This window comes from Podarcis melisellensis (assembly GCF_964234715.1).
Source record: "Podarcis melisellensis genome assembly, chromosome: 17".
Taxonomy (NCBI): Eukaryota; Metazoa; Chordata; class Lepidosauria; order Squamata; family Lacertidae; genus Podarcis; species Podarcis melisellensis.
In genome coordinates, this window is record NC_138534.1 from 32637797 (window position 1) to 32662751 (window position 24955).

Below are 24955 nucleotides of genomic sequence, written 5' to 3' on the forward strand. Positions count from 1 at the left end.
AATTCAGAGCATACACAGTGTGCTGCAACTTTCAGTTCCTCCAATTATTTTGCATCCCTGCACCCACATGACTAATGCAAAAATGCGCTCATGGGTAAAATACATGCTCTGCCCGTTTTCTTGGCATGTTTTAATATTTGATGGAGCAGGTAGCAAAATATGTGAATGCTGTCATCTCTCTCCAGTGTGATATGATAAGTCAGTATTAACAACTATCACTCAATTCTACCAAGGCTGTCATTTTCTGCTTTTTTAAAAAAATTGGTTGATGGACTGCCATAAACGCTTGATTGACAGACTGAACATATTTGCAAACATTTTTCAACACATGCTCCCATCTGCATCATTTCTACCAGTCTGGCTTATTTTAAGAGGGTTTCTTTCTCTTGAAGAGGCCAAGGCTTCTGTGCATACTGCCATCTGCTGTCATGCTGAGCCATGCAATTCACGTGAACATTGATTGGTTTTATTCATTTCATAACATTTGTATTGTTGTCATTGATTGGGGGAGGGGTGGGAACCTGCCTCAAAGCGGTTTGCAAAAGACCATCATCATTATTTAACGTTCATGAGGAATTTTAAAACATTGCTGTTCATAGATCCTGACAACCTTGATATCCCAGGTCATATCAGGGCCACTCCAAGGTGCAAGATCAGGCCTTGGATTGGGGCCCCACGTACAGCCCTGGTATTTTTTGACATTTGAAGAAATGTTTCTGTTCTTAAAGAGGAAAGTCGAAACGGAAGTGGAGAGAGGAGCACAATAAAATTTTTAATGAACAAATACATGTGATAGTTTAGAAATAAAATTGGCAGGCAGCCCACCTAAAGCGTGGGCAAGGAGTGGCAGGAGAGACGGCCGAATCTGTGTTTGTTTCATGGGCCAACGTAGCAGATCTGTAAGCTCCACTGTGAACCCAGAGGGAAGCCTAGTTTTAGGGTTGCCATATTTCAAAAAGTAAAATTCCTGACACCTACAAAGTGCCAGGCTTTTTTTTTTTTTTTAGGAAGACTCCAAAATTGTTGAACTTTTTTTCCCTGTCATACAACTGGGTTTCCCCTGACATTTTGCCGACCCAGCAAAATTACACACACACACCCAACACCATTTTTACACCTGAAAACCAGGACGTGTCAGGGATTTTCCTGACGTATGGCAAGCCTATCTGGTTTACTTCTCTAAAGTGGGAGGGGGTTACACAGCCACTCCTGATTTGTACACCCCTTGTATTTTACCCATGGAAGCTTTTGTGTTTTTCATGGGGGGGAAGTCCCTAAAGCGTCCAGCAGAGGGAAGCCTCCAACTGTAATCGGTTTGAAGCAGGGGACAGAGTTATTGCGGGATATTCTTCACATAGATCCAATACCTTAACGAAATCCACATACAACAGGGAACGAAAGGCTATCTAGAGAACTAACAAATTGCCTGACTCTGCACATGGTATCCATCAAAGGCTGACACAGAATTTCTGCCTTCCCAAGATGGAAGACAAACAAGCAGGCTTCAGACTGAAGGATCTTAGTCTAAGTTCCTCCACTGCATACCCTCCAACATTTATCTGATGAAAATAGGGACATCTTTGGCTTGCCGATCAGAAGGTCGGCGGTTCGAATCCCCGTGACGGGGTGAGCTCCCGTTGCTCGATCCCTGCTCCTGCCAACCTAGCAGTTCAAAAGTGCAAGTAGATAAATAGGTACCACTCCAGTGGGAAGGTAAATGGCGTTTCCGTGCACTGCTCTGGTTCGCCAGAAGCGGCTCAGTCATGCTGGCCACATGACCCGGAAGCTGTACGCCAGCTCCCTTGGCTAATAAAGCGAGATGAGTACCGCAACCCCAGAGTCGGCCACGACTGGACCTAATGGTCAGGTGTCCCTTTACCTTTACCTTTTACTACTATATTTTACTATTTATACCCCACCCACCTGACTGGGTTGCCCCAGCCACTCTGGGTGGCTTCCAACATATATAAAACCAGAATGTTTAATGAACATTAAAAAACTGCTCTCAGATGGCTTGGGGATGGCATAGCTCCATACCCACCAACATTTCTCCAATTAAAATAGGGATGTTCTAAGTAAAAACAGGACATTCTGAGATCAAATCAGAAACCAGAATGTCTTCTGTAAATCTGGGACTGTCTCTGGAAAATAGGGACACTCGGAGGGTCTGGCACTGCCGAGAAAAAAGGAAGCACTGTGGAATTTAAATTTGATCTTTGCATTGCAGCATGGTAATGTTATTGTACATAAGTCGCCTGAAATTCATATTCTTTTCCTGTTGGATATTTGTTTATTTTGTTGGTTGCTTCATCTGGCCCAGGGCAACTCAAAGCCACTTGCAACCAACCAACCAACCCGAAAACAATAAGCCATGTACAGTACATACATTAAAACAAAAGGGGAAAATAAATATATTTTGAAAAAATCCCACCTACTTCTAAAAGGGTTAAGGTTAGAAAATCTGAGTTTGCGCAGTGTGATGCTGTTTCTAATATGTTAACATTTTAAATGTGTTTTTTTTTCCCTTTTAGTTTTTTTTAAGCGTTCTTTTGTAATTGAATGTTAGTTGTAAATCGTCTTGGTAGGAATCATCATAAATAAAGAAATGCACGTTATAAATAGGTTAAAAAGAAGTGGAAATATGAAAGTGAAAAGTGCCACGATAAAAGTCTGTAGCGCAGATATGCCCTTTGATTGGAGTGTGGTGAAAAAACAACAACCACGAACCAGGATATGTTTAGTAATCTTTATTCATTTATTTCCTTGGAATTCTTTTTTTTATATTGTTATTATTAAGACGAATTACATGAGAAGCAAAGGGTGCTAGTATGTTGAAACTAGAGGAGGAATTGCTGTCTTAGTTAGCAGCAATGGTTTCCTGGATCCAGTCAATATAGTTGCAGACCTTGGTGTAGACTCCGGGGTAGCCAGTGAGAGCACAGCCTATTCCCCATGAAACGATGCCCTGGAGCTCGCCATTGCAGACCACGGGGCCACCGGAATCCCCCTGCAAGACAAAAGAGGTTGCAAGTGAAATATGGCATGCATGCAGCCCAGGTCATGTTGCTTTTCCTTCTATGACAGCAAAAATATCAATTAAAAACACAAGAAGTGCCAACAGTGGAGGAAAGGCAGATGAAGATGATGGATTTTTGAGAGCTAGCCGACCTGACCGGAAGAGTCCGCGACCAGAAGGAGGAGGAGTACCAGGAGGAATGGATGAAATTTAAAGACTATTTTGCTACACATGCTAAGATAACTTAAATAGAACTACTTGCAAGTACCAGATTGGCTTAGGATTTCAACATGTGATGTTATAGAATAATATGTCTAAAGTTAATATGAAAAGAAAGAAAGATGTTAACTGACTAAGTAAATTTTATGAGAAATTAGTTTTGGAAAACTGTTACAATGATATACATTGAAACTCAGCCAGGGGGATTCGAAGAAGTCACCTAACAATGTTAATAAAAGTGGAACTATTACAGTTAGGATTTATGTTTGTTTGTTTGTCTATGTTTGTTATAAATTTGGAAAATCAATAAAAAAAATTGAGGAAAAAATCAATTAAAGTCTTGTTTTCCCTTGAATTCTGGGAATCTCTCTTCTCCATGTCTCTGCCACAGTTTTGGGGCTTCTCCTGCCAGCCCACAAGAACTGAAGAGCAGCAGCAACCAGAGTTTTCCCGTTCTCACAGTAAAATGGTCGCACCAAGCAAGTGCCCAGATAACATGGCAGTGTTGAAATATGTGCTCTACAGCAAGCGATGAGCCAAATAGTCAGTTTTAGTTTCCAGACTTAAGTTTAGTTCTCCACATTTCTGTTATGTACTGAAGTTCTCACCCTGGGCCAGCAGGGGGATACTGTAGATAGTTATGCAAATAAGGGATTGAAAGTGACGCTCAGTGATTGGATAGTTTTAGAAAATTGTTACAGTTACATTGTACTGGAGCTCTATATAAGCAGGCTGACTGAACCCTTCAGTTCAGTTCTGTCCTGCCCTTTAAATAAACAAGAGCTGTTTGAAGAATCACTGTGGTCGTCTGATATGTTCACCCACAACTTAACAATTTCCACCTAAGGTTCTGTGTTTTTTTTAAGTCCTCGGGATAACTTATCAGCATTTTAGCGTGAATTTCTCTGAATATACACATTTTTATATGCAATGCTGGCTAATATACAGATTTTTGCAAAGCGATTTCCCGCAATATACTGCATTTTTGAAACGTTATTTTCACCAATATATGCATTTTTAGACACACTTTACCCTAGCGCGTATGCATTTTTTGTTTATGTGACTTGCTTAAAGAACTGCATTGCAATATTCGGAGAGGTGTGAATTTAGGGGAGAGCTGTGCTTTGGTTTGTGTATTGTTTTAGAAAGCGTGAATTATGTAGGTTTGCCTTCACATGGGAACTGAACTGAATTTCTACCCCCACCTTGTGCTGCAGCATAGTTGCTTGACAGTGTGAATTCAGCCTCTGAGGAAGCAAGCAGTGATTCTTGCTTAAGATGCTGATTTCGCCTTCAGACAAAGTGTGCAACCTGATCCTTAGCAAATATCCCCACTTCCACCACAGAAAATGGTGGAAGCAGCATAAACACAAAGTGTATTATGCAAACATGGGTGTAGCCAAGGTAAAACAATAGAAATAACTAACTGACCCATCACGTCGGTTCTGCCCCTCTAACAAAAGGCCTGCACCCCCCCCCAATAAATCCTGGCAACACCCATGTATGCAAAGTTCAAGCTTTGCTCCCACTCAGGACTGACATCTTACAGGATACCTGTAACTATTTGTGGCTGCTGCCAAAGAAAGCTGAGCAGCAAAACATTTTTTTTTGTGGTTAATTACAGTGGTACCTCGGGTTACAGACACTTCAGGTTATAGACGCTTCAGGTTACAGACTCCGCTAATCCAGAAATAGTGCTTCAGGTTAAGAACTTTGCTTCAGGATGAGAACAGAAATCGTACGGCGGCAGCGAGAGGCCCCATTGGCTAAAGTGGTACCTCAGGTTAAGAACACTTTCAGGTTAAGACGAATTAAGTTCTTAACCCGAGATCCCACTGTATTTTCAAGGGCTCAGAGCTCCTCATTTAATAATGGAACGAAAGGTGAATCCTCTCACCTGGCAGGAGTCTTTGCCGCCCTCCAAGTACCCGACACAGATCATGTTGTCAGTGATTTGCCCTGGATAAGCATCTCGGCACTCAGCGTCAGCGAGGATGGGAGCGTTCAAGCACTGGAGAAGGTCAGGATAGTTGACTGGAAGGAAAAGGAAAAGGGGTGCAACTAAGACAAGAAGCCAGGAATGTTGGGAAGAGAGATTTTGTCTATCTTTGTGGGCCTCTAAAGGGACCCCTGACCATTAGGTCCAGTTGTGACCGACTCTGGGGTTGCAGTGTTCCTCTCGCTTTATTGGCCGAGGGAGCCGGCGTACAGCTTCCGGGTCATGTGGCCAGCATGACTAAGCCACTTCTGGAGAACCAGAGCAGCGCACGGAAACGCCGTTTACCTTCCCGCCGGAGCGGTACCTATTTATCTACTTGCACTTTGACATGCTTTTGAACTGCTAGGTTGGCAGGAGCAGGGACCGAGCAACAGGAGCTCACCCCGTCACGGGGATTCAAACTGCAACCTTCTGATCAGCAAGCCCTAGGCTCTGTGGTTTAACCCACACCGCCACCTGCGTCCCTATTTGTGGGCCTCTAGCCTTATAGGGACGCAGGTGGCGCTGTGGGTTAAAGCCTCAGCGCCTAGGACTTGCCGATCGAAAGGTCGGCGGTTCGAATCCCTGCGGCGGGGTGCGCTCCCGCTGCTCGGTCTCAGCGCCTGCCAACCTAGCAGTTCGAAAGCACCTCCGGGTGCAAGTAGATAAATAGGGACCGCTTACCAGCGGGAAGGTAAACGGCGTTTCCGTGTGCGGCTCTGGCTCGCCAGAGCAGCGATGTCACGCTGGCCACGTGACCCGGAAGTGTCTCCGGACAGCGCTGGCCCCTGGCCTCTTAAGTGAGATGGGCGCACAACCCCAGAGTCTGTCAAGACTGGCCCGTATGGGCAGGGGTACCTTTACCTTTACCTTAGCCTTATGTAAAAAAGCACGAGAGCTTTACTGATCAGCTCACAAGATATCAAAACTGCTGAGGTGCTTACATTTCATTTCATTTCATTTACTGATTTTACATACCCCCTATACCCGGAGGTCTCAGGGCAGTTCATAAAAAAGATCACAATATATAAAATAAAAATAGAAACAATAATCCAGTAAACCCCCCCCCCCAAAAAAGGAGCAACATTTTTAAAGGGTATAGGATGTCAATCAGCTCAACCAAAGGCCTGGTTAAAAAGGAACATTTTTGCCTGGCTAGCTTCCCTGGGGAGAGCATCCCACAGGCGGGGAGCCACTGCAAAGAAGGCCCCTTCTCGTGTTGCCACCCTCCGGACCTCTTGAGGAGAAGGCACACGAAGGAAGGCCTCAGAAGATGATCTCAGGGTCTGGGTAGGTTCATATGGGAAGAGGCGGTCCTTAAGGTATTGCGGTCCTGAGCCCTTTAAGGCTTTATAGGTCAAAACCAGCACTATGAATTGGGCCTGACATCTTTTCTATCTGCCCCATCAGACCTTTGGGGATCGATGAGAAAGTGGGCTGTTTTGTTAGCTGTGGAATTAGGTACTGCTGAGATGGGAACCTTGGTTGAAAAGTAGTTTAAATAATAAGTAAGTAAATAAATAAATAAAAGCTGATGGGTTGACTAAACCATGTTCATACTCACCTCCACTGCTAAGAGTGTTGCCCCACCCTGAGATCAAGCATTCAGTTCCGGCAGCTGCACATTCGCGAGGCAAGGTGATGGGGGTGATGCGTGAGGAAATCTCGGCATTGGAGCTCAGCTTGATGAGCATGATGTCGTTATCCAGGAGCCAAGAGTTGTACTTTGGATGGCGAATGACCTTTTCGGAATTGATGAACTGCTCACCTCCTTCCACCTGCATAATGTCGTGCTCTCCAAGCCTCACTTCTATGCGGCTGCAAAATCAAGTGTTGACAGGGTCTGAGCGCACTGTGCGGTGTCTGGCCTGTCAGGGGCTGGGCTGAGGAGGAATGGTGGGGGGCCGCCCCCCTTCTCCTGAACCTTCCCAAGAACAGGGGGACAGTACAGTGGTAACTCGGGTTACATACACTTCAGGTTACAGGCTCCACTAACCCAGAAATAGTGCTACAGGTTAAGAACTTTGCTTCAGGATGAGAACAGAAATCGTGCAGCAGTGGCACGGCAGCAGCGGGAGGCCTCATTAGCTAAAGTGGTGCTTCAGGTTAAGAACAGTTTCAGATTAAGAACGGACCTCCGGAACGAATTAAGTACGTAACCAGAGGTACCACTGTATAGATTTAGAACCGTGGTTTGCAGAAGGCCACAGTTCAGAGGCTGCAGAGGGGGAAAGCTGGGAAATATTGGGAGAAGAACAGCAGGAAGAAGAAGGATCGGGGGAGAGACAGCTGATAGATTCAGTGTCTATGGAAAGCATTCCTGACCCCACCTCCAGGACTAGGCGGGCATTGCGAGTAGTAGAACAGTCTCTCTCTGTGAATACTGAATAAATAAATTCTAATAATAATAATAGATATATATTTATATTGTTCCATTAATTGTTGTTGTGGTTGCTTTATATTTATTTATACCCCCCCACACCTTTTTACCTGACATAAAAATATGAATTGCTAAAAACACAGAAAAACATGTTATAAAAAACCAATTAAACATACATCGATAGAGATATATATCTATTAAAGCCATAAAATTGTTACAATAAAAAACAGCATGGTACCAGCCCGTTCTTAAAATGACTATAAGTGGTGCCTTTCTGCTGCCCCTGGAACTTTTGTGTGTGTGTTTGTTTTTTAAATTGCATATTAGATTCAAGATTCCCTGTAAACCAGTTAGAAGGGTTACTACAATAAAATGGCTGAGCTCTGGCACTTCTTCTTCTAGAAAAATAGCACTGAAGTGGTAAATAAATTATGTTCAATAAAAAATGGAAATAATCCCAGCAAAGCTCTAAGTACACAACACAATTTAGCGAAAGGTGTGAGACTCAAGACAGAGAAACTTCTGCTTTGTGGCTCAACCCTCATGCTCAGATCTCAGAGTCCTCTTTAAGTTCAGAGGGGAATGCTTGCTTGTTTGTTTGTTCATTAAATTTATATCCTGCCCTTTCCCCAAAGGGACTCAGAGAGGCATCCGGTACTGTGAGACAGTGTTTGACAGATGGCAAGAAGTCTCTGGATTGGATGAGTCTAGTATAAATATTAGAAATCCTGCCTTTTGCTTTTCCTGGATCAATAGAGGGCTTTCTTCATTCTACACTTCAGGGTCTAGTTCAGTGCATTGTCCTGGAAGATCCACCCAGAATATGCTTTCAAAATCTATATTCAGATGCAGCTACCGATGGCTCCATCATGGCGATAGGCTGTGGTGTTGCTTAGTTACATAAAAACGAGAGGGGTCTACTCTAAACAATCTGGAGCCCTCGAAACCCACACCGGTTCTTACTATTCCTAAACTTCAGCTCCGCTGAAATGTTGAGATCTTGTGGGTTTGCAGTACAAACACAGCAATGGAGAAAGGAAGTGTCAGTCACTCACGATTTGTAGCAATGAGCAGCTGAGACAACCCATTGTTCATTGATGAGGGAACCGCCGCAGAAGTGGTACCCAGAATTCAGTGATACTTGGTAGGGGACGGAGTTCTTCTCGCAAGTGTATCCTCCCACAATCTTGTCGTCATCATCAAAGGGGCGAGCAACTGACAAAAACAGGGAAAATCAGAATGAGCATGGACTGCAAAGTAACTTGGATTCTTCAGAAAGCAAAACAAAACCCCAAATTAGGCACAGTTTCTTATTGATAACATGACCTGGCCTTGAAGTCAAGGTTAAGAAGGGAGAGGCAGTTGCTCGATCCCTTGGGTTTCATGTGGTCGCATCTCAGGAATATCTATATTTCTGGTTCTTAGGGATGTGCAAATCAGTTTTACATATGTTCACCCATAGGACTGCTCTGTCCAGTTCCCATACAAATCTTTTTATATATATATATATAAATTTTTATTAAAATTTTTCCATAAAGAACAATAAACAAATCCATTTATATATCACATATTTTGCTTTGTTTGGACCTCCCCCAACTTCTCTGACAATCGTTCGTATTTCAAATCTTCTTGTATTTCTACCCTTGCTTGCCTTTTGACAATACTCCTTCTATTTTCACAAAGCTTCTTTAAAACACGCTAGCGTTGTACTGTCCTCACATATACTTTTCAAATACTCTGTAAATTTCCCCCAGTCCTCAATAAAGTTCTGGTCCTTTTGGTATCTAATTTTCCCTGTTAATTTGTCTAACTCTGCGTAATCTATTAATTTTAACCTCCATTCCTCCAAGGTCGGAACCTCTTCTTGTTTCCACCTTTGGGCTAACAGTGTCCTTGCTGCAACAATAGCATATTGAAACAGTTTACAATCTCTCCTACTTATATCTGTTCTTGTTATTCCCAAAAGGAAGGTTTCTGGTTTTTTAGCAAAGCTATATTTTAGCATTTTCTTTAGTTCATTGTATATCGTCTCCCAGAACCCCCTTACTTTTTTACAGTCCCACCACATATGCATAAATGTACCCTCCTTCTCCTTGCACCTCCAACATTTATTACAGGTTTTGTACATTTTTGCCAATTTTGCTGGTGTCATATACAAATCTGTATTTAAAAGACACCGCATGAAGATGCACATATAAACATATGTCTTTTTAAATGCATATTTTTTATCTCTTCATAGTTTCTGTATTTTCTGTATACTGCACCTTGGCCCAGTATACCTGAAGGAGCATCTCCACCCCCATGTTCGGCCCGGATACTGAGATCCAGCTCCAAGGGCCTTCTGGCGGTTCCCTCACTTTGAGAAGGGAGGTTACAGGGAACCAGGCAGAGGGCCTTCTCATCAGTGGCACCCACCCTGTGGAACACCCTCCCATCAGATGTCAAGGAAATAAACCACTATCTGACTTTTAGAAGACATCTGAAGCCAGCCCCTTTTAAGGAAGTTTTTAATGTTTGAAGTTTTACTCTGTTTTTAATGTTCTGTTGAAAGCCGCCCAGAGTGGCTGGGGAAACCCAGCCAGATGGGCGGGGGTAGAAATAATAAATTAGTAGTAGTAGTAGTAGTAGTTGTAGTAGTAGTATTTTCTCTCAGAAGAGATGTCATATGTTTCTATACAATTTTTGAACTAAGAACTGGAAACTGAAGAAACTGATGAATCACTGTGTTGCAATCCACATATTAGATCAGATAATTTTACATTAGAAATCTTAAAGAATGAATTCCTCAAGCATCTACAGCAGGCATAGGCAACCTCGGCCCGCCAGATGTTTGGGGACTACAATTCCCATCATCCCTGACCAGTGGTCCTGCTAGCTAGGGATCATGGGAGTTGTAGTCCCAAAACATCTGGAGGGCCGAGGTTGCCTATGGCTGATCTACAGCAACGGTCTTACCTAGCATAGACCTACGACTTCAGAACTCCATTATTTTATAACCTCCTCTTTACTCTGTAATAAATTAATTTACGAATCACCTTTTACATCTGCCTTAAGGTGATATGCAGACATACCATAAAAAAGAGCTAACAAATTCTTTTCAAAGCAGTACCCAAAACCCACTGGAAACAGGGGCTCGTTTTGTATTCTTTTAAAACTTGGCATTTTGAAAGACTCACCTGCCGCTCCCAGGAAAGCAATGACCAAGAGGAGTTTCATGATGTCTTCTCAGTGGATTCGTCAATTACAACAGGACTTTCTGAAGGCATCTCTCCACATTTATACCTTCCCTAGGACCTTATCTCCTCAGCCCAAGGTCCCAACAGCTTTCCACTTCCCATAGTCTTGCATCAGCTTGGTTAAAATTGACCTTGCAGGTGCCCAAGGTGATAACATAACCCCAGGTGCCTTGTGTCTGAAGTGAAACATTTCTAGGAATTGAGATGTGGTGGTGTGTGTAGTTCTGCCAATGTACACAGCTGAGTCCTGTCTTGGGCCCCCTTTCCGCCATCTTGGGTGCTTATGAAACATCACAAATCCTGTAATCCTGTTCTGTGTGGGCTACAGACAGCCCAAGGGAGTGCAGAATTCTAAAGCCCGTCGGAACTGTAGGGCATGGAATTATATGGCAGATAAATGGCAGGCCTATGCTGAGCTTCGGCCAGACTGGACAGGAAATATACAGTGCCGAGGAAACCACCAAGCCCTGTTCATACATTGTTCTGACCTTCTTGAGCTTTACAGAGAATTTCATAACCTAATAACTACACTATTCTGGCTAGGGAGTGTTGTGAATCCTTTGCAGCTACAGATCCCACACACAGACCCTCCAAATTTCCCTGTTTTTCAGGGACAGTCCCAGATTTAAAGAAGCCATTCTGGTTTCTTATTTGATCACGGAATGTCCCGCTTTTCCTTAGGACGTATGTTCACCAGAGAAATGTTGGAGGAAATGGAGTTATGTGGCCCCCAAGCCAAGGAGATAAGTAACTATACAACCTTTAGATGACACTGAAGGCAGCCCTGCAGAGGGAAGTTTTTAAATGTTTCATCTTTTATTATGTTTTAATATATGTTGAAAGTGGCCCAGAGTGCCTGGGGCAACCCAGTCAGATAGGTAAAATGTAAAGGCATCCCTGACCATTAGATCCAGTCGTCGCCGACTCTGGGGTGGCGGCTCTCATCTTGCTTTACTTGCCGAGGGAGCCAGCATACAGCTTCCGGGTCATGTGGCCAGCATGACTAAACTGCTTCTGGCGAACCAGAGCAGTGCACGGAAACGCCATTTACCTTCCTGCTGGAGCGGTACCTAGTTATCTTCTTGCACTTTGATGTGTTTTTGAACTGCTAGGTTGACAGGAGCAGGGACCGAGCAGCAAGAGCTCACCCCATTGCGGGGATTCGAACCGCCGACCTTCTGATCGGGAAGTCCTAGGCTCTGTGGTTTAACCCACAGTGCCACCCGCGTCCCTCAGTCAGATAGGTAGAGTGGTATTATTATGACAATGACGATGATGGTGATGATGATGATGATGGAATAGGACATCCTTATTTTCATCGGAGAAATGTTGGCGGACACGAGCTTTATGTGGGTGCACCATGCCCAGAAGGGACATTCATGCCCCAGAATGCCCCAACTGTCCTCAAATAAAAGGTCACCTATTGCCTGCTAATGACAGACATATCTCCAATTGCATCAGCTAGTAAAATCTGCCCAGTATCTTCTGAACTTGAATATGGACATGCACATCAGGTGGGTGTAGTTGTGGTTATTTCATGAGTTTAGATTCTCCTGCCTGGCATATGACAAAATGTTGGCGCAGGGAGCATTCGTTCCCCTACCCTGGGTTGCAAAAGACCTCCCCCTGGCCCTGAGAAGTCAGAAAGATCAATTCTGCACTCCCTCATTATCCTATCTATACAACTCTGTCAAACCCAGGTTTTTCCTTCCCAGAGCGGGGAGAAAACTTTCCTGCTGGTTGGTGCCCATACTTCTGGCACAGGGAACCGTGGAGAATTGTTGCTAGTGTAACACGTGCCAGGGGAAGTGATACAGAAGGTTGCAGTTTTTCTTCTTCCCCTGCTCTTTCGCATTTCACAGTAGCCTGTGAAATTTAACATGGTATCTCCATGCCAGGAAAAGCTTCACCTATTAATGGCACTGAGTGCTTCTCCTCCCCACCATGTTCATACCTCCTTTTTCCAGGGTTCATATCAGTTAATGCTACTTATCTCGGTTGAGATCCAGGCTGTAGAGAGACAGATTCGTGGAGGATAAGGCTATGGGATAACTGTGCTCCTGAAGGGTCAGGCACGCAGCTTGAGGGTCATTTTGGACTCACAGCTGTCCATGGAAGCACAGGTCAGTTATGTGTCCAGGGCAGCTGTCTACCAGCTCCATCTGGTACACTGACTGAGACCCTACCTGTCTCGCTAGAGTGGTACATGCTCTAGTTATCTCCAGCTTGGACTACGGCAACGCGCTCTACGTGGGGCTACCTTAGAAGGTGACTCAGAAACTACAACAAATCCAGAATGTGGCAGCTAGACTTGTGTCCGGGAGTGGCCACTGGGACCATATAACACTGGTCCTAAAGGATCTACACTGGCTCCCAGTACGTTTCTGAGCACAATTCAAAGTGTTGGCGCTGACCTTTAAAGCCCTAAATGACCTCAGCCCAGCATACCTGAAGGAGCGTCTCCACCCCCATCATCCAGTCTGGACACTGAGATCTATCTCTGAGGGCCTTCTGGCAGTTCCCTCACTATGAGAAATGAGGTTGCAGGGAACCAGGCAGAGGGCCTTCTCGGTAGTGGCCCCTCCCTGTGGAACACCTCTTTCCAATGTAAACCTATGTATATAGACCTCCACAGGTCTCAAGTTCTTCGGGGAAAAGATGTGTGGCTCATTGATAGCACTTCTGCCTTGTGTGTAGCAGGTCCACCATTCAATCTGCAGCATGCCCAGGTAGGGATGGGAGAGAACTCCCTCCAAAACTCTGCAGAGCCACCCCAGTCCATGCTGACAATGCTTAAGATTTTCAGAAAAGTCTTTGTGCCTGATAGACTGTTATTTGTCAGGCAGTGGATGACCCCCGTTCTATCCTCCAAACATGAATGTTCTCCAGTTTGTGACTTGTCTGTGTAATACATGGGTTCTGGTAATCAGCTGCTTGAGTCGACAGAGTTTGACCTGGGAGGCTTTCTCAAAGCATCTGGCTAGACAATAATGGTGTTATAGATTGGGTGGGGGGGGATGACCCCTAGAAATTAATAAATGGTAAGATTTTGATGACTTGGGATGTGAAGGGAGAAATACAAGCTGCAGAGGGATTCCTGGGCCAGCAAAAGGACCTGGCCAAGCTAGGGCCATTAATAAACTGTTAAATAGTGGGTAGACATGGCAGACGACACAGCGATTTCTCCAAAGCAGCTCTTTATTTTGTAAGCTGGAATAGAAGCTGAACAGCAAACAGCTCAGCCGGCCTGCTTTTATAGGCAGCCAGCTGTCAACATTGTAGCAACAACAACCCAGGGTTTCCTGCCTAAAATAACTGACGTGGACCTGAGTGAAAACTACCTACAGTATCCCCCTGCTGGCCCAGGGTGAGAACTTCAGTACATAACAGAAACAATGCAGGGCCATCGAAGGCACAGGAGAACTGTCCTTCCCCCCTGCCCTGAGGTGTGAACAGACTGGGGGGGTTGGAAGGTTGCCTGGGTAACTGGGTGTGAGGTGACATGAAAAGAGTGTATTTAATAAGGTGTGCTGGGAGGAAGAAGGGAGGAAAAAGAGAGAGAAATGCCCTGGACTCTAGCGCTGCCCTGCTGGGGGCAACAAGCCCCTCTTGAGATGGCCATGCTTTAAGATCTGAACTCCATCTAAAATCAGGTGTAAATACAGTGGTACCTCCGGTTAAGAACTTAATTCGTTCCGGAGGTCCGTTCTTAACCTGAAACTGTTCTTAACCTGAGGTACCACTTTAGCTAATGGGGCCTCCCACTGCTGCCACGCGATTTCTGTTCTCATCCTGAGGTAAAGTTCTTAACCTGAGGTACTATATCTGGGTTAACAGAGTCTGTAACCTGAAGAGTCTGTAGCCCGAGGTACCACTATATGTGAATAAATCACATTTTTAAAGCTACCACAGCCTCCACCATATCTTCAATTCTCCAAAGGAACACAGACCCTGGATTAGTGCCTGGTACCCCATGGACTCTTGCCACTGCTCAGCACAGAAATGGGGAGGCACCTAACTTTTGTAACAATATATTTAAACAAGAGGATTCTCCGTTTTATCCAGTAGGGCAATTCTTCATTATTCATTCATTAGACTCGTATTTGTTTCGGTACCTACATGCATTTTTGGTCTTTGGTTCTTGCTTCTGACTTTAGGGGTGGGTGGGAAAGTTGCTGTCGCCATGGGGGCAGTGATAGCAAAACTGATTTCAGTAGTTAACAGCTGTGGGGGCGCTTTTTTGTGTTAGCTACTATTTCCCCCCCCCCCCGGAATGTCGTACAATTCATTATGGATAAATAAAACGGCAGCCTCTAAGAGCATCAGCCCCCAAAGCCAGGTAAGCTTCACTGCCAACAAATGGGTACAAATGGGGCAAGAAATCTACACAACCATTCATTGCACAATGCATTTATTTTGAAACTGAACCCCATTTGGATCAATTCTCCATTCATTCCAAAATGAACTTACTTTGTTAATGGGTGTTATAATCAGTGTTTTTTTCTGGGGGTACGCAGGGGCACATTTTGTGAATCTAACAGGAGAAGAAACTAAAAAAAGTTTTAAAAATTAGTTTCTTCTCTAGCACAGTGAATCGTCAGTTTCGCTGCTACCCCTGATGGCAGCCTCATTTCTTGTCACGGTGTTTCCTGAGTCTCAGAAGGAAGCGAGTGTTTAATGTGTGAAGTAGGAATTAGAATCTAGCATGGCGATTGGTCAGTTTCGTTGTTACCACCTCCGATGGCGGCTTCCTTTCCTTTCCCAGTGTTTCCTGAGTCTCAGAGGGAACCGAGTATTTAATGTGTGAAGAAGGAATTGGAATCTAGCATGGTGATTGGTCGGTTTCGTTGTTACCACCTCCGCTGGCGGCTTTCTTTTCTTTCCCAGCGTTTCCTGAGTCTCAGATAGAAGCGAGCGTTTAATGTGTGAAGCAGTGTGGAATGTGGATGTGTGGTGTTTTACTGATGAAAGTTTGGCCTCATTGAGGGGCAGTATTTCAGTATGAGTAATGCATGTTCTTTGTACTTTTGTCCATTTACTGTATTTAATTTCCCCGATTTGAACTATAAAATGGTCATTTTCTTGAGTCAAAATGAGAGTACCCCTAAACATTTTTTTCAGGAATAAAAAGGACCGGTTATAATAGTCAGGAATACTGTGTGACAGGAATGTTTAACACAGATGCCCAGTATAAAAACTTCAAAGTATAGAGGGGGAAATTAGTTCACTTTTGGAACTCTGCTAACTCATGAAAGAAAAAGATGGCTGCATCACATGATCTGACTTTATTTAGTGCAACGGTGCTGAATTAAACAGAAGAAAAGGCAAATATCCAAAGAGAGGGATGGATCTTTCAGTTGGCCGCAATTGTTTCTTGGATCCAGTCCACATAGTTACAGACCTTGGTGTATACACCAGGAAAACCTTTCAGAGCACATCCTATGCCCCAAGACACGATTCCTTGGAGCTCCCCGTTGCATACCATGGGTCCACCAGAATCCCCCTGTAAATAAAAGATTTGGGTAGTTAAGAAACATCTGTTTTTAGTCGGGTACCAATTTATGCATCTGAAGCCTGATTATGGCATTCTAAAGGGGAAAACACACACACACACACACACACACACTCCTCTGAAGGTCTTCTAAGGGGTTTCATTTTCCCAACTTAGCACTGGAGATGGTTTGAACCCTTAGGCTCTACTCCACAACAAGCCAATGTTTCCCAGTTTGTATTCAACCTGCCTTCTAGAATGTGTTCTATTATAAAGTATGGAATCTCATACAGTGGTACCTCGGGTTACATACGCTTCAGGTTACATATGCTTCAGGTTACAGACTCCGCTAACCCAGAAATAGTGCTTCAGATTAAGAACTTTGCTTCAGGATGAGAACAGAAATTGTGCTTCAGTGGCGCAGCAGCAGCAGGAGGCCCCCATTAGCTAAAGTGATGCTTCAGGTTAAGAACAGTTTCAGGTTAAGTATGGACCTCCGGAAAGAATTAAGTACTTAACCTGAGGTACCCCTGTATTCTATTTGTGCACAGCTGGTTTTCCCTAAGTGAAGAACCTTGCATTTATCCCTATTGGAATTCATTTTATTAGTTTGGTTCCCGTTCTCCAATCTGTTAAGGTCATTTCGAATCCTGATTCTGTCGTCTTGCGGCATTGGCTAACCCTCCCCCAGTTTGGTGTCATCTGCAAATGTGACCCGCACAATTCTTCTAATTAAAGGCACAAGTGTAGCAGCAGCAGCAGCATTTGTGTCTGGGGAAAAGAAAAAAGGCACAAAAGAGCATCTCACGTCACAGGAATCTTTGCCGCCTTCCAGGTATCCTGCGCATATCATGTTTGGGGTGATTTGCCCCACCAGGGCATCCTTGCACTCGGTGTCACTTAGAACGGGAGCATCCAGGCACTGAAGAAGCTCTGGCAAGTTGACTGCCCCAAAATGGAGTGGGTGGGGGAAAAGGAATTAAGGAATGTTGTTATAAACCAAGAAATTAAGAGAGAAACAAGAACTACTGAACCACAACATGACCTGTGATATTGTATAGTGTTCCTGGGGCCATACCACTACAGTTTGCAAAGTTCAGGAATTACACCAGGAATTAAACCACCAAAAACTTGCCCTTTCTATGTACCTACTTTGTAGTTTGCTATTTTCCTCATCCCTCCCTGCCCCGTTTTTCCTTTTGTGTTGTGCTGGTAAAATGGCAAACTTGCAAGCTGGGACTACCTTGTTTTAATTGATGGTACATAAGCCACCTTGGGGATGCGGGTGGCACTGTGGTCTAAACCACAGAGCCTAGGGCTTGCCGATCAGAAGGTTGGCGGTTCGAATCCCCGCAACGGGGTGAGCTCCCGTTGCTCAGTCCCAGCTCCTGCCAACCTAGCAGTTTGAAAGCATGTCAAAGTGCAAGCAGATAAATAGGTACCACTCTGGCGGGAAAGTAAATTGTGTTTTCGTGCGCTGCTCTGGTTTCACCAGAAGCGGCTTAGTCATGCTGGCCACATGACCCGGAAAAACTGTCTGCGGACAAACGGCGGCTCCCTCGGCCAGTAAAGCAGGATGAGCGCTGCAACCCCATAGTTGTTGGCGACTGGACTTAACTGTCAGGGGTCCTTTAGCTACCTTAGAAGCCTTTTTTTGACTGAGCAGTGGGGGTACCAATGCTCTAAATAACAATCCCATAAGAAATGCGTTTCAGCTTAATCTCCCTAACCTATCACATTTCAATATTTGGGCAGGTTTGTTTTGTACGGAGAAGCATCCAAACATGCCATTTGCATGTCGAAGTCCCCAGGTCCACCCCAATAACTCACACATCACACAGAAATTTTTGTTTAAGGTTTCTGGCATAATTTTGGCCACAACTTTATAAAAATACAAATTTGTGAGTGGTTGCTTAGGCATTGGTTGCGACTATCTGTCCCCACCACGGGGGACAGACTGACATTCCGCACGATGTGAAAGTCAGAATGGGGGAATACACTTGGGGGTTACGCGGAGCAGGGAACCTGCCCTCACCCCAAATGCAACCAGGAGCTCATTGCTATGGCCCGAGCCCCCTTGACAGAGTGGACAAGCAATAGTTAGCCCCCAATTCCTTTAACGGAATCCCTTGCAGCAGCAGCATTAGAAGGGCAGGGACAGCCAATCCATGCCCCTCAACCAACCAAACCATAAACCAATGCCTAACCGCAACCTTACAAGTTGTGACGATTTGCTACGCAGTAGGCAAAAACCAAATGGCCCAGCCAATCAGCCAGATGGACAAAATTCCTACCAGGCCCCCGCTCCAAAGCAGATGACCCCATGACAGGCATAGCAAGGTCAAAGCGAACAACCCTATTCTAGGGAGGGAGGGACGGGTAATCCGCTGCACGGGCGAAAAGAGGAAGCTCTAGCCTCGTGCAAGGAGTTTTACTATTTCTGGCTGTCAATCAATAAATGGCAACATTAACTTCTTCCCAACAACAAGGGAAGCCCCAATCGCATCAGTGGCCAACGATCAATTAGCCCGCCCTCCAACTTTGGAGTGTCCTGGCGGCCCCCACCGCAACACGTGCTCTCCATGAAGGAGAACACACTTTCTCCATTTGAAATGGTACATGGGCTGTGGAACAGCCAGGGAGGAAAAGGTTAAGCAGCCCCTCCATGTGCTGCTATAAATTATTATTATTGGTACTATTCTTCTTCTTCTTCTTCTTCTTCTTCTTCTTCTTCTTCTTCTTCTTCTTCTTCTATTATTATTATTATTATTATTATTATTATTATTATTATTATATTCACCGAAGAATTGATGCTTTTGAATTCTGGTGCTGGAGGACACTCTTGAGAGTCCCATGGACTGCAAGAAGATCAAACCTCTCCATTCTTAAGGAAACCAGCCCTGAGTGCTCACTGGAAGGACAGATCCTGAAGCTGAGACTCCAATACTTTGGCCACCTCATGAGAAGAGAAGACTCCCTGGAAAAGACCCTGATGTTGGGGAAGATGGAGGACGCAAGGAGAAGGGGACGAAAGAGGACGAGATGGTTGGGCAGTGTTCTTGAAGCTACCAGCATGAGTTTGACCAAACTGCGGGAGGCAGTGGAAGACAGGAATGCCTGGCGTGCTCTGGTCCATGGGGTCACGAAGAGTCGGACACAACTAAACGACTAAACAGCAACAACAACAACATTATTATTATTACTGCCACTACTACTAAAAGTGCTGAGAGGCTGCTAGATGCACCTCCATGGCAATGTCTAGTTTGGCCTTGAATTCCTGCAGAAAGAAAGGTTGCCCTGTGTGATTTGAATGCATGAAACATCCTTTAACTCACATCCATCACTGAGGGTGTTGCCCCATCCTGAGATCAGGCACTCGGTCCCAGCAGCCACACATTTCGAAGGCAAGGAAATGGCTCGGACGCGGGAGTTCAGGGTGGCAGGCGTAGCCAGCTTGATGAGCATAATGTCGTTGTCCGTGGTAACCGGGTCATACTTGGGATGGGGAATTTGTTTCTCAGCATCAATGAGCTCCTCTGACCCTTCCAGGACATTTATGTTGTATTCCCCAAGCCTCACCTGGATGCGGAAACTGAAATATTTGCAACATGTCGCAGTGGTTATTATTAAGTGTATGTTACAGTGTGGAATTCTCAGTCAAAATCCAAAATGTTTAATCTAAATGAAGCTCTGGGATGCAATATGGTTGATTCACCTAGAACAGTGTTTCCCAACCTTGGGTCTCCAGCTGTTTTTGGACTACAGTTCCCATCATCCCTCACCACTGGTCTTGCCAGCTAGGGATGATGGGAGTTGTAGTCCAAAAACAGCTGGAGACCCAAGGTTGCGAAACACTGACATAGAGCATGTACAGAAAAGTGCCAGAAAAACCACCGACAAAATGAAAAGAGGCAGAAGTCCCACTAAAGGAAGAATGGATAAAAAAACCTCATGGAATATGCAGAAACGGTGAAACTTACCAGAAGAATAAGAAATCAAGATAACAAACTTTTTATAAAAGAATGGGAATGGTTTATTGAATATTTACAGGTAAATTGTGAACAGATAAGAACATTAGCAGGCTTATTGTAATAGCCTGCAGTTTCACAAGAGTATATATTTGTAGTAGATAATTAAATGAGCAAGTGAAATGAATTTGGATATGAAGAAAATATTTTTAAAAAATTAAGGAACTGCAGAAAGAGAGGGAAGGAAGTCAAGTTTTGAAATGTTAAATTGATTTGTAAAACTAATGAAATGTATAAACTTGAAAAGTATAAAGAAAAACTTTAAAAAGAAAGAAAAATAAAATCCACAGACAATCTTCCAGGTCATATTTAAGGCCAGGCAGTGATTGAAAAAGGAAGCTTAGGATTGTCAACAACTGTTTAGCAAATGGCAAGGGATATGTGTAGCAAAGCTTTGGAAAGACGCAAAAGTTCCCATGAGGAAATGCTGGTTGCCCAAACTGTGTAAACTCAACTTTAGGTTAATTCTTTGGTTATTATTATTATTTTCAAATGCATGGATAAGAGTAGGTATACATTCATAACTCAGTGGAAGTCTTTTATGTCATTTAGGGAAGTTTTTAATATTTGATGTTTTATTCTGTTTTTAATTTGTTGGGAACGCCCAGAGTGGCTAGGGAGGCCCAGCCGGATGGGCAGGGTATAAATAATAAATTATTATTACTATTATTATTATTTCATGATGATGGGAGCGCTGACTTGAAAGCTGCAAGCACATTCCCCCTCCCTCACAGAAGCCATCACCACAAACATTTGACCCAAGGTTACTGTGCGGCTATGTGGAGAATTAGGGATGCGGGTGGCGCTGTGGGTTAAACCATAGAGCCTAGGATTTGCCGATCGGAAGGTCGGCGGTTCGAATCCCCAAGACGGGGTGAGCTCCCGTTGCTCGGTCCCTGCTCCTGCCAACCTAGCAGTTTGAAAGCACATCACAGTGCAAGTAGATAAATAGGTACCACTCAGGCGGGAAGGTAAACGGCGTTTCCATGCGCTGCCACATGACCCGGAAGCCGTATGCTGGCTCCCTCAGCCAATAAAGCGAGATGAGTGCCGCAAGCCCAGAGTCGGCCACGACTGGACCTAATGGTCAGGGGTCCCTTTACCTTTACCTTTATGTGGAGAATTGCTTTCTTTGATCTGTCCTGAGTATCTGCAGCATGTAGATGCCAAGGCACCAGTCTCCCTGGTGACGCCCTAGTCCCATCCAAACTTTGTTAGCTCTGAAAGAAGGTTCCGAGGAGAGGGAAACAGAGCCTAAGCAAGGATTTGAATGTTCTTTACTCACGACTGGAAGCAGTGAGCAGCTGATACGACCCATTGACTGTTGATGAGAGAGCCCCCACAGAAGTGATATCCAGCATTTAGAGACACCTGGTAGGGGACCGAGAGCTCCGGGCAGGTGTAGCCTCCCACAATCTTGTCGTCATCATCAAAGGGGACAGCAGCTGTGAAAGCCAAGGACAGTTGTCAACTAAGCAAAGTGACGATCACCCTGCTATGTTCGCCAGAAATGCGTAATCTTACTGAACAGAAGTGTCTTGAATCCTGAAGATCCTTTTATTTATTTTTTGCCAGTTCGCTGCACACAAAGAACGGCACCACATTTCTTATGGATAAGCCAAAGATTGGATTGCACGAATGCTTTAAATCAGGGGAAGTTTTTTTGTGGTGCCCTTCAAATATTTCATTTCATTTCACTTTTAATTTGTGTACTGCCTTTCTAGATTACTATAAACAAGGTGTTTTACAAGCTGAAGAAACAACAAAATAGACAGCAAAGATTGCACACGTAATAATAGTCTGATCCAATACAGTGGTACCTTGGTACTCGAACAGCTCGTCTCCCAAACAAATTGGCTCCCAAACACCGCAAACCTGGAAGTGAGTGTTCTGGTTTGCAAACATTTTTTAGAAGCTGAATGTCCGACGCGGCTTCCAATTGAGTGCAGGAAGCTCCTGCAGCCAATCGGAAGCCATGGCTTGGTTTTCAAACGGTTTCAGGAGTCAAACAAACTCCCAGAACGGATTAAGTTTGAGAACCAAGGTACCACTGTACAAAAAAGTCACAATAGCTTTAAAATAAACAACCTATATCAAATAAAGCAATATTCAATAATCCATTAAAATATAATAGTCAACAGTAAAATTAAATACCAGCAAATAATTATTAAACATTTTATACTTATCAATTACAACCAAGAATTAATAAACTATAATCATAGTCACAATGCATAAAAATTCCAGAAAGCATACGAAACCATGTAAAAAGATCCAACTGAGAAACAAGAACACAGATAAAATTATTTTTTTAAAAATATCTGCTCTTCTCTCTTCTGCTGTTCTCAAATCATGGTCTGGGAAAGTCTCCTAGGCTGGAGGGTTGGGAAAAGCAGGTGGAAAAAGCCATTGCCTGATGGTCAGCAGAAAGTCCCTCTCTCCATATTGATGGACTACAGCTCTCATAATCCCTGTTTGTGGGTGATACTGGCTGGGGATGATGGGAGTTGGAGTCCAACAACATTTTGAGAGCCCTGCATCGCCTAAACTTTTACGAGTCACCATCACTCCTGAAGCAACTGTGCCGTGCTAAAATCCACCTTGCTCTCTGTTTTCAGCTGCAGAGCAGAGGCTGCAACAAAACTTCCGCACAAGCTATTTATCATTACAAAAGGCTCTCCAGTGTACCAAGTACTGAAGTTTTTGCCACAGTTTTCTTTGGAACACAACCCTGTTGAAGGTTGGTTTGGCTAAGGTAGTGCCTTGCCAAATCATGCAGTGAACCGGGCAACTGTGCGAGGTGGAGGTCTTGGCAAAACAGTGGCGATATGGTGGCTCTAGCTATGAATAGTGCTGGCCCAAGACATTCTGGCAGCTGAGGTGAACCACAAAATGGCTCCTCACTGCAACCCCAACTAGGGAAGAAGGCGTGAGTGAAGATCTACATCAGGAACAAGGGGTGGGGGGCAAAAAAACCATTGGGAACAAGGTTGAGAGGAGACCAGCAGTGCCTCCTATCGCCAAAAGGCCTCTGCAGAGGTGGCGTTGGGTATGGGGCTGCCGAGGAGGCAGCAGATGTGGCCTTCAAGGAGCAGGTCACACCCTGGAGACTAGATCTGCTGCCCTGTGGATGCTGCTGCCTGAGGCAATTGCCTCACCTTGCCTCATGGTTGGTCTGGCCCGGACGATGAAGACCTGTAAAGGTAAAAGGTAAAGGGACCCCTGACCATTGGGTCCAGTCGTGACCGACTCTGGGGTTGCGGCGCTCGTCTTGCTTTATTGGCCGAGGGAGCCGATGTACAGCTTCCGGGTCATGTGACCAGCATGACTCAGCCGCTTCTGGCAAACCAGAGCATCACACGGAAATGCCGTTTACCTTCCCACCGGAGTGGTACCTATTTATCTACTTGCACTTTGACGTGCTTTCGAACTGCTAGGTTGGCAGGAGCTGGGACCGAGCAACAGGAGCTCACTCTGTCGCGGGGATTCGAACCGTTGACCTTCTGGTTGGCAAGTCCTAGGCTCTGTAGTTTAACCCACAGCGCCACCCGCGTCCCATATGAAGACCTGTATCTTAGTGCAAGTAAGTAAATAAGTAAGTAAGCAAGCAAGCAAGCAAGCAAACGAGCAAGCAAGCAAGCAAACAAACAAACAAACCCAAGAACAGTCTAAAGCTGGGCCTTTTTTTCAGCCAGAAATTGCCAGAACTCAGTTCCAGCACCTTTCAGATGCACTTCATTGCCATTCTAAGAAAACAAAGGAGAAGTTCATGGAGAGTTCCAGCCCCTCTTTTGCCAGGAAAATATGCACTGGGCTTAAGGCACTATAGACAACTTGCTCCATGTGTTCGTATGCTAGCCCTACCCCTGCTCACAACTGCGTTATCCCAGCAGGTTGACAAATATAACTCCTGGATGGCGTTTGCTGTCTCCAATGGAGCCTATGATAGAAAACTATTAATATTATTTTTTTTAGTTGTCCTGAGTTCCAAGGAGAGGAAGATGAAGCAGCATCAAAGGACCCACCCGCTACTCCCAGACAGGTAAGGATCAAGAGGAACTTCATGGTGTCTCTGCCAATGATCACTCTACCGGCTCAGAGTAGAAAATTGCTGGAGGTTTCATGTCCTAAATAGCTGCTGACAGGCTTTGTCTGGCTGAACGCCCACCTCCCGAGGTCATCATGGCAGCTTTTCACTTCCCAGGATCTCAGGATAATTTGAGCATTTTATCGTATGGAAAAGTGATAAAGACATGCTGTTTCCAATAACAGAAAAGGCAAATGTTGCAGCCTGAGGCTGCCAGGTCAGCCAGCAAACCTGCCTGGCCCTGAACACTGTTTTATAATGTTTATAATGTCCCGAATCCAAACTCCTTAGAGGATTCAGGAGCACATGAGAGTTTCCCATTGCCAGAAGCCCCGCAGAGGAATTGGAATCTCACATTGGTCCATACATGGTTGTTATGTACTGAGTTGAATAGGATCCAAAATGCAGCAGTCTGATTGGTCCTAGAACAATAGGATCCAAAATTCAGCAGTCTGATTGGTCCTAGAACAATAGGATCCAAAATGCAGCAGTCTGATTGGTCCTAGAACAATAGGATCCAAAA

General features: G+C 44.6%; 2 protein-coding genes and 1 gene segment (V, D, J or C); all 3 read right to left on the reverse strand.

The window, feature by feature from the left end:
• LOC309360131 (T-cell receptor beta-2 chain C region-like) overlaps positions 1–24955 on the reverse strand; it is a 53033-nt gene that overhangs the window by 23012 nt on the left and 5066 nt on the right.
• LOC309360510 (anionic trypsin-like) lies at positions 2751–10825 on the reverse strand. The gene is made up of 5 exons (XM_081895068.1): positions 10770–10825; positions 8649–8808; positions 6778–7031; positions 5133–5269; positions 2751–3007 (listed from the first exon to the last, which is right to left on the reverse strand). The coding sequence occupies exons 1-5, from the start codon at positions 10807–10809 to the stop codon at positions 2858–2860; spliced, it is 741 nt and encodes a 246-aa protein (XP_081751194.1). The 5' UTR covers positions 10810–10825; the 3' UTR covers positions 2751–2857.
• LOC309360202 (trypsin-like) lies at positions 16183–24410 on the reverse strand (the record flags this gene model as incomplete). The annotated part of the gene is made up of 5 exons (XM_081894849.1): positions 16183–16332; positions 17129–17265; positions 19656–19912; positions 21634–21793; positions 24371–24410. The coding sequence occupies 5 exons, from the start codon at positions 24408–24410 to the stop codon at positions 16183–16185; spliced, it is 744 nt and encodes a 247-aa protein (XP_081750975.1).